This window comes from Molothrus aeneus, chromosome 6 (assembly GCF_037042795.1).
Source record: "Molothrus aeneus isolate 106 chromosome 6, BPBGC_Maene_1.0, whole genome shotgun sequence".
Classification (NCBI taxonomy): Eukaryota; Metazoa; Chordata; class Aves; order Passeriformes; family Icteridae; genus Molothrus; species Molothrus aeneus.
In genome coordinates, this window is record NC_089651.1 from 10,438,837 (window position 1) to 10,447,741 (window position 8,905).

The 8,905-nt window shown below is 67.5% G+C and overlaps 1 protein-coding gene across 1 annotated transcript; it reads right to left on the reverse strand.

Annotated features, from left to right (window-relative positions):
* Nucleotides 1–21: 21 nt before the first annotated feature.
* On the reverse strand, nucleotides 22–8,180 carry PLEKHG3 (pleckstrin homology and RhoGEF domain containing G3). The gene is made up of 15 exons (XM_066551737.1): nucleotides 8,154–8,180; nucleotides 5,293–5,606; nucleotides 5,105–5,205; nucleotides 4,938–5,007; nucleotides 4,809–4,855; nucleotides 4,571–4,721; nucleotides 4,248–4,382; nucleotides 3,956–4,138; nucleotides 3,621–3,713; nucleotides 3,449–3,535; nucleotides 3,303–3,336; nucleotides 3,110–3,217; nucleotides 2,746–2,949; nucleotides 2,351–2,628; nucleotides 22–2,105 (listed from the first exon to the last, which is right to left on the reverse strand). Exons 2-15 carry the CDS (start codon nucleotides 5,566–5,568, stop codon nucleotides 543–545), a joined length of 3,330 nt encoding a protein of 1,109 aa, XP_066407834.1. The 5' UTR covers nucleotides 5,569–5,606; nucleotides 8,154–8,180; the 3' UTR covers nucleotides 22–542.
* Nucleotides 8,181–8,905: the final 725 nt, after the last annotated feature.

An 8,905-nucleotide genomic window follows, 5' to 3' on the forward strand; every position in this document is an offset into this window, starting at 1 on the left:
CGACCACAGAGGAACTTTGGGTTCAGTTTGGGGTTTTTTTTCTAATAAAGATGTGAAAGCAAGTGGGGAGCAGTGCTGGGTGCCTGTGGAGCACGGGGCGCCGCTGGTACTTGTAGTGGGAGGTTCTTGCGGTGCCCCAGGTCCTGTGGGCAGAGAGTACTGGGGGTGTCCCTTGTCCAGAACAGGTTGGGAGTCCCCAGGGTCCTCCGTCTGCCAGGTGGGTTTGGGAGTCCATGGGGTGCCCCTTCTCCTGGACAAGCTGGGGGTCCATGGGGTGCTCCTTCTTTCAAGAGGGCTTAGGGTCCATGGGGGTGCCCCTTCTCCTGGGCAGATTGGAAGTTCCCAAAGGGTTCCTTTTTCCAAACAGCCTGGAGGTCCATTTGGTGCCCCTTCTTCCAGGCAGGTTGAGGATGCATGGGGTGACCCTTCTTCCAACTAGAATTGAGGTCCATGTGGTGCCCCTTCTCCCAGGAAGGTTGGGGGTCCATGGGGTGCTCCTTCCTTTGGAGTCCACAGGACACCCGTTCTACCCGTTCCTGCCCCTAGCTGGCAGCGTCGAGGGTCTGAAACTTCTGCCGCAGGTCCCTGACGAGGCCGTGACGCAGCGGCTCGGGGCTGCCGGGGGTCTCGGGACAGCGCCGCCGGTACTCCTCGGACGCCTGGTAGGCTTTGCAGCGCTCCACCACGGCCTTCAGGCAGATCTTCTCCCGCGTGGTGGGCGAGCGGATCTGCACGTAGGCCGGGGGCTCTGGCAGCCGCTCCAGCACTACCACCCGCTGCCCTGGGCCCAGAGGGGCTTCGGAAGCCACCCACAGCGCCCCGTCACTGCTGTACCGCGCTGGTGCCGGGCTCGGGGTGTTGGAGCCCCCGTTGGTCTCAGCGCTGCGGCTCCGGGCACTGCCCCGCTCCTTCCCGGCTGGGCGCCCACCGCGGCTGGGACCCTCGGGCGCTGAGCGGCTGCGGCTCACCAGTGGAGGCCGCGGGCCACCGAAACGTGCACGGAGCTCCTGCACATCGGGCCAGGTGAAGGGTTCGGCGCCCACGGGGCTCGAGGGGCTGCGGGGGCCACGTGGGGATGGGGATGCCACCAGCGCCTCGTCCTGAGGCACAGCCAGCAAAGGGGTGCTGGGAGTGAGGTCCCCGTCCTCCTGTGGTGTCAGTGGAGGGCGGCGGGTGCCGGCGCGGCGGCTCTTGATGCGGAGGCTGTACTGCCGCGCCAGCTGGTACACCTTGGTGCCCAGGTGAGGGGGTGTCAGCAGCAGCTGCGGGGGTGGCCCTGGGGGTGACACCGCGGTGCCCACATCATCCTCCTCCAGGATGAGCAGCGGCTCGGGAGGCTGCGCCCCATTCTCCTGGCACAGTTCTGGTGCCTCGGGCTGGGAGGGGGGCTCAGGGCTCTCGGGGGGCCGTGGGAGCCCATTGAGGCGGCACACGGAGCTCCGCACCAGCCCCTTGGGGATGAAGGAGAGGCTCTCGCGGCGGCGCACCCCGAAGCCGGCATCGCGGTGCTCGGCATGGCCATAGTAGCTCTTGATCTTGTCGAGGAGCAGGCGGTCCCGGTTGGAGAGCAGTGATTCCCGGCGGGCTCTGATGAAGGGCTCAGGCGAGGGGATGGCACTGCGGGACTCCCCAGGCTCCGCAGATTCGAGCGGCGGGCCCCCATCCAGGCTGAGGGTGCTGCCACCATGGCTGGGGGTGCGTCCCAGGGTCCCCTCCAGCGCCAGGCTGCTCCTTCGGGACAAGCTGCTGCCGCCACCGAACCGCTCAGCAATGACGCTGGCCTGGTCCAGCACTGAGGGTGGCAGGATGCTGGCGGCTCCTTCCCCCTCCTCCTCCTCCTCCTCCTCCTCGCTGCTCAACACCTGCAAATCCTCCGCAGTGTGCTCCGGTTCCCTGTCCCCGCTGTGCAGCGCCAGGGTCCCCACCAGGGACGGGGATTTGGGGACCTTGGGGTGCTCCTCAGCACTGCTGTTAGGGGTGTGGGTGCCGGGTCCCTGGGCACTCCTGGGTGGGGGCCGGGGGGTCACACTGACCTTCTCACAGCTCCCTGGCCCCCAGCTGCTCGGCCGCTTGGGTCCCTCCAGCACCCATGGGTGTTCCCCAGCCTGGGCAAGACAAATGTGGGGAGTCATGAGCTGGGGGGGTCACCCTGGTGATCCGAGCAGGTTAAATCCCAGCCAAGCCATGGGGCCCTGGGAGGGAGCACTGAGAGAACATGGGGTGCCCTGGACTGGAGTGAGATGTCCTGGTAGTGAGGCAGGGTACCCCAGGAGTGGTGTGGGAGTGCCCCAGAAGCAATTTGGGGTGCTCTGCATGCCCTCCCCCCGGTCTGAAGGGCTGGTGTAGGTACCTGCTCCTCCTGGGGCTCCAACAGCAGATCCCTGGACTCTGGCAGCTCCTCCTGGCAGTCCTTGCCCAAAGCCTCCTCTTCCTCCTCCTCCTCTTCCTCCGCCACCATGCCCTCAACCGCTGCCCAGGCTCTGGGGTGCTGGTGTGGTTCCCCCATTTCCAGGAGCGCCCCATTGCTGCCGGTATTCTGTGTGGGGGTGAGCGCCAGGCTCAGCGCCCCGTGCCAGGGCTGGAGGGACTGGGCACCCCAACCCACCACACCCGGCCTTACCTTCAGCCCTGCCAGCCGGGATAGAGAAAAGCAGAGATTAGTGGAGGGAGCACCCGAAATTCCCCCCCATGGCCCTCAACCACCCCTCTGCCTGCCACACTGATGCCGTGGTCGTACCAGCTCACCTTGCTCGCCCAGGTGCCACAGGTTGTGCTTGGTGGGCTCTGGGGGGAGGGGAGATGACAGTGGCATCACCCCCGTGTCCCCCAACTCATCAGCACCCCGAGCCCCCTGATCTCGTCCGCTGTCCACACCCGACTGCCTGCGCCCCCCGTGACCCTGCAGCCGCTCCAGCAGCGTCTCCATGTGCCCCTGGTGCTGGAAGGGCTCTGTGGGAACAGGGACGGGGCACCATCAGCACCCTGTGCCACCCTCCCTGCGGGCATTGTTGTCACCCAGCCACAGCTGGGCCCTGGTGAAAGGGTGACAGAGGGGTAGCGTGGTGGGAACACATGGACAGGAGGGACACTGGTGACACGTGGCTCTCACCAGACTGCCGGCGTCCCTGGAGTGGCTCGGTGGCAGCGTCACCCAGGGGCTGGCAGGACCAGCTCTTCTTCAGGCGCTCAGGGCTGCAACGGGGCAGGCGTGGGGGATCTGTGGGGACAGGGAGTGACACCAGGGAAAATGGGGGGGTAGGAGTAAGGCAGAGACGGAATGATAGGGCACTGGTGGCACTTACAGAACAGGTCCATCTCCAGGATGGCTTCCTTAGCCTGGGTAGAGGGAGGATTGAGAGAAATGAGGCAAAGGTGGGGTACAGCTGTCCCCCGTCACTGTGCCAGGTGGTCCCTGGTGTCACTGAGGTGCCCACCCCACCAACCTCACCTTTTGGGGGATGGTGGCATGGTGATTCTCCAGGATGAGCCGCTTGATGTGGTGAGTCCACACGCGCTTCTCCTCCACGCTCTTGGCCTGAGGGGCACAGGGAGGGCAGTGGGGTCGGGCAGGGGGTTCCAGGGTGTTTCCCCAGGGTGCCCCCCACTCCAGGCCCCCCTACCTGCAGGCTGTGCTGCTGCTTGCCATGCTTGTAGTGTGCCAGGCTGAAGCACAGAGAGTCCCTCGTGCTCTCAATCAGCATCAGCGAGGAGCACTGCCGGGAGAGGCATCAGCATCCCTGGAACTTCCCACCCCAGCACCCACCGGGGTCCCTGGCGCTCACTGGGCTGCCCTGTTCCCAGCATTCCCCAGTTCCCCCAACCCCAGCACTCACTGTGGTTCCTGGCACCCACCCTGTGCCTCCATCCTGGGCATCCACAGGAGTCCCTGGCACCCAGAGGGGCTCCTCCCCCCCCCCCCCCCCCATCACTCTCAGTCTCCTGTCTCATCCCGCACCGGGATGTGGCTCTTGTAGACATAGTGGTCCCCACGGCGCTTGGTGATCAGCAGGGCCTTGTCGAAGAGGAAGAGGGCACGGTCGTGGCGCACCCGCTGTGTCCGAAATGTGCCCTCCAGCACCAGCTCCCCGTAGCTCGTCAGGTCTGGCCCCTTCCAGCCCAGCAGCAGCGACTGGATCTCCTGCACAGACACAGGGGCATCAGCACCCTTGCCACAGTGCCCATCTCGTGTCACACCTGGTGCCACCCACCGCCCCTGTGGTGCCTCCCTGGTGTCCCCTGGTGCCCACCTGCTGGCGGATGGCGTGCTCATGCTTGCGCTTCATGTCATTGATGTACCAGGCCACACAGGTCATGGTGTCGATGGCCTCCAGCACCAGCTCGTAGTCATCCCCTGCCTTGTGCTCGAAGTGCCTGGCAATCTCCTGGGCACAGCACGTGGCATCAGGACATGGGAATGTGACTGCTCCAGGCACCCAAGCCAATGCCCTGTACCACCCCAGGTAGCCAGGCTAGCCAGCCACAGCCCCTCCCTGTGTCCCCCCAGGCTATGCAAGGTGCCCACGCCACAGCAGGTGCCCACGCCGTGCCGTGCTGGGCACCAGGCACTCACCTGGAGCAGCAGGTGGTACTTGAGGATCCTCTGGACAGGCTTAAGCAGGTAGGCCCCAAGGGGCAGCGCGTGGCGCAGCCGCTCCTGGCATTCCCGTAGGAACCGTGCCTGGACCTTGCTCCTCATGCACTCAGTCAGTGCTGCCACCGAGCTGCGGGCAGGGAGGGGGCTCAGATCCCTGCCTACCCTTGTGCCCCCTGCTCACCTCCCTGCTCACCCAGCTGTGCCTCCAACCCACCTGGGGTAGTTGTTGCAGTACTGGGTGTAGATGGCAAATTCCTGGCTCTGCAGGTAAAGGGAACACAGTGAGAGCCTGGTATGACCACGTGTCCCCCTGGTGTCCCCACAAGGCTCCCTGTGCCCTTACCCGGGTGACGAAGCACACGGCCACAGCCACGGGGTCATTGGCGCAGCTCTCCAGGTTTTGCAGGAGGGTGCTGGGGGCACAGAGAGGACAGGGTGACCACAGCCCCCCACACACCCACGCGAAAGGGTCACACTCCTGTCACCTCCCAGTGGCACCTGCTCCCCCACCTGCTGAGCTCATAGATGTCCTCGATGTTCCCGAAGAGCGCGCTGACCTGCTCTGGTCGCAGCACCGGCTCCTCCGCGTCGATGATCTTGCCCAGGTAACCCTGCCGGGCACCCACGGTGGCACCATTGCACCCCTAGACCCCACACCGTGTCTAGGGGGTGTGCCCCGTGTGCCCCCTGGCACCCACCTCCACGATGCTGCGCAGGTCCCGGGCGTAGGTGCGCTCTGACTCCACGATCTCCTGCACCACACGGTCCAGGTAGCTGGGCTTGGCCCCGGGACTCCCGAAAGCTGCCAGGGGGTGCCCACCACGGGCACCGGGCCACCCCCCTGGGGACGCATTGTTGTTGGCGTTATGGAGCCCCTCGGCCCATGGCTCGGTCCTGGTGCCGCGCGGATCCTCCATGGCACAGCTGGGCTCCAGGCTCAGGGCAGGGCGCTGCGGGCACGCGGGCACCGGCATCCCGGCATCCCCTGGCACCAGTGGGGCACAGGGCGGCTCTGGTGGGAGAATGGTGGGTTAGGGGGTGCAGAGAGTCCCCAAACATGGGTGGTGTGTGGCACCAAGGGAGTTCACGCTGACGAAGAGTCCTGATGCCAAACCCTCTATGCCAAGGAGTGCTAGCATCCCCCGACCCCAAAAATTCCTGGGTACGGAGTCTCTGCACAGCCCACCAATGCTGAGATTTGGGAGTCCAGCCCCCCCTCATCCCAGACCCGGGGACCGCGCTGGGACCGGGTGCGACGAGCGCCTCTGCCCCCACCCACCGGGGCCGTGCGTCACCGCCGCGCCCGCGGGACACCTTCCAGGTGAGCTCAGCGCCGGCTCGCCCTTCCGGACCACCGGTGCCACCGGGATCCTCCCGTGCAGCCGAAAACGCTCAGTGCCACAAACACGGTTGGGACAGCCAGAAAACAGCGGCCAGTGGCAAAGCGTGTGGGAGTGTCGAGGACACTGAGCCCGGTCACCGCGGCGGGTGGCCCTGGGGACAGTGACCTTGAGCTGGGCCACGTGCCGCGCCGGCGGCGTGGCCGCCCGAGCCCCCCGGCACCCCCGGTGCCGGCACCGAACCGGTCAGGCCGGTTCCCGCCGCCGCTTCCCCACACCCACCGTGCCGCGTGGCCGCCATCCAGCCACCGCCCTCCCCGGGGCTTCCCCGAGCACGCCAAGAGCCCCCCAAAACGCCACCGCGGTGCCTCCTAAGTGGAGTTCAGGTCCATGTCCCCTGTGGTGCCACAGCCCGGAACCCCGGGTACTGGCACACCCAACCGTGCCATGGGGCACTTCCTGGACACCTCGGACCTGTGTGATTGGAGGAGCAGCTCCCCCAGCCCCCAAATTCCTCACCCCTACAGGCTTGGAGCACCCGGCCTCAGGGTCACCTCGACCCCGGGGTGGGGGGGGGCACCCAGCCGGTGACACCAGAGACAGTAGACCCCGACCATCCCTCCGGGCAGTGTCCGACCCTTATCCCACCCTGCTGGAGGGACAAAAGAAGACCCCCAGGTGGCACGCAGGGACCAGACAGGGGCTCCCCCACCTAACACAGGGGCGGGGATTTGTGGCTACCGCCGCCCGTCCCCGAAGGCCACCCTCGGCCATCCTAATCCGCTCACAACACCGTGATTAAGGCGCCGGTCTCACGTCACGGGGACCGCGGCCACTCTCCTGGGCCCGTCGGCCACCGTCAGCCCGCCCCGGTGAGCGGGGGAGTTGATCCTCTTACCCCCCCCCCCCCACCCCGGTGTCACCTCGGTGGGCACGCGGCCGCCCAGAGCCCTCCCGCTCCCGCCTGCCCCGGTGGGATTAGCTGTGACCTTCACGCTCCCGACCCTCCCCAACCCCGCCAGAGAGGACGGGCGATGCCCCTGGAGTGCCGAACAGGGGGCTCTGGTGGGTCCCCAAAGCTCCCCGGTGGGGGAAACTGAGGCAGGCGCCGGGTTTATGGTGCCGGGCCGGCGGGAGAGAGGTGGGATTTTCTCCCCACCGTGGGATCGCCGGCCCCGTTGCACATTCCAGCGCGGGAGCTGGGGCGCGAGGCACAGCCCACGGCGTTTTCCCAGGATATCGGCACGGCACGGCGCGGCGGGAGAGGGGCCGCGGCGCGCCAGCCCGCCGGAGCCATATAAGGGCAGGCGGTTCACCATTTCCAGGCATTTTCCAGAATCCCAGCGGCCTTGGGAGCGGGGAGGTCGCCGCCGGCTCCGGCGCAGCTGCCGCGGCCGTCGCTCCCGGCCCCGGCTGGCACCGCCGCTGCCCGGCGGGCACGGGCTGGGCGCCGCCGCTCCCGCCCGCTGGGACTCGGGGGGCTCGGCACCGCGGGGGTCCCCGTGTCACGGCATTCCCGGGACAAGGCGGCACCGAGCCGCGGGGCTGAAAAAGCCTCTTAGTGCCCGGCGCCCATGGCGTCGCGCCGCCTAATCCCGAAGGAGGGGCGCAGGACACCCCCACCTCCCACTGGGACCCCTGTCCAGGGTCACCCCACATGCCACAGCCTGTCCTGCACCCCCGGCTCGGCTTGAGGACATCCCAAATTTCTCTGGGTGCCTGTCCCGGGGGTCTGCCAGCACCAAAAGGTCCTGCTGCTTCCTGCCTCTTGGGGACCCCAGTATCCCCAACTCCCACTTCATGGGGACCCCCAGTTCCTGCTTCACTCCGGGCATCCCTGGACTCACGAATCCTGCCTAACCAGGGCCCGTGGATCCTGCTCCACCGGGATGCAACGGCTCCTGCCCCACCAGGACCCACGGATCCTGCTCCACCAGGACCCACAGATCCTGCCGCGCGGGAATGCAAGGGCTCCCGCCCCACCGGAACCCAGGAATCCCACTCCACTGGGATGCAACGACTCCCATTCCACCGGCCCCCCCGGCTCCCGCTTCACCGGGATGCAACGGCTCCTGCATCACCGGGACCCCCGGATCCTGCCCCACCGGGAGACCCCCGCTGCCGGGGACCCTCGGGACCGCCCCCTCCCGGCGGGGACCCCCGGCTCCCCTCCCGCTGACCCCACGGCCGTGCCCCGTTCCCGCCCGGACCGGACTCACCGCGCTCCGCTACCGCCGCCGCCCCGACCCGTCCCGTCCCGCCCCGTCCCGGCCGTGCCCGCAGGAAGCGGCGGGAGCGCCCCGGGGCGGGGACAGCGGCCGCCCCGCCCGGCCCCGGGAACGGGGACTCCCGGGAACGGGAGCGGGACAACACCGCACCGAGCCCGGGCGTGACCGCGGGGCACGGTCCAGTACTGTCCAGGTCTCCGTCCGGTCCAAGCATGGTTCCGGTACAGTCTTGATACAGTCCTGACACGGTCCGGCACAGTCCAGGTGTGCTCCAGGTACTGGGCTGGTACAGGAGCCATCCAGAGATGGCTCAGGTACTGTCCCGGCACGGTCCCGGTACTGTTCCCGTACAGAACTAGGCGTGCTTCTGGTGTGGTCCCGGTACTGTCCCGGCACAGTCCCGAGGCGGTCCCGGGACGCTCCTGACCCTGTCTCGGGATGCACCGAGTGTGGCAGACCCGCAGCCACTGCGTCACCCGTGGGATCCCTTCCCAGGGGACACGGGCACCCGAAGGGGTCCCAGCCCCAGCCATGGGCACCTCCCATTCCTGCTCGAGGGGACATAGACGGGGACGTAGGGACACAGACAGGGACACAGACAGCCATTGCCACCAGGCACGGGGTGGATGCAGGGCACCCCTCGGTGCCTCGGTGGGATGGGTGCCCACGGCTGAGGCCTGGTCCCAGTGCCCTTCCATCCCACCTCAGCCCCTTCCATGACTGATGCATGGCCCTGGCACTGC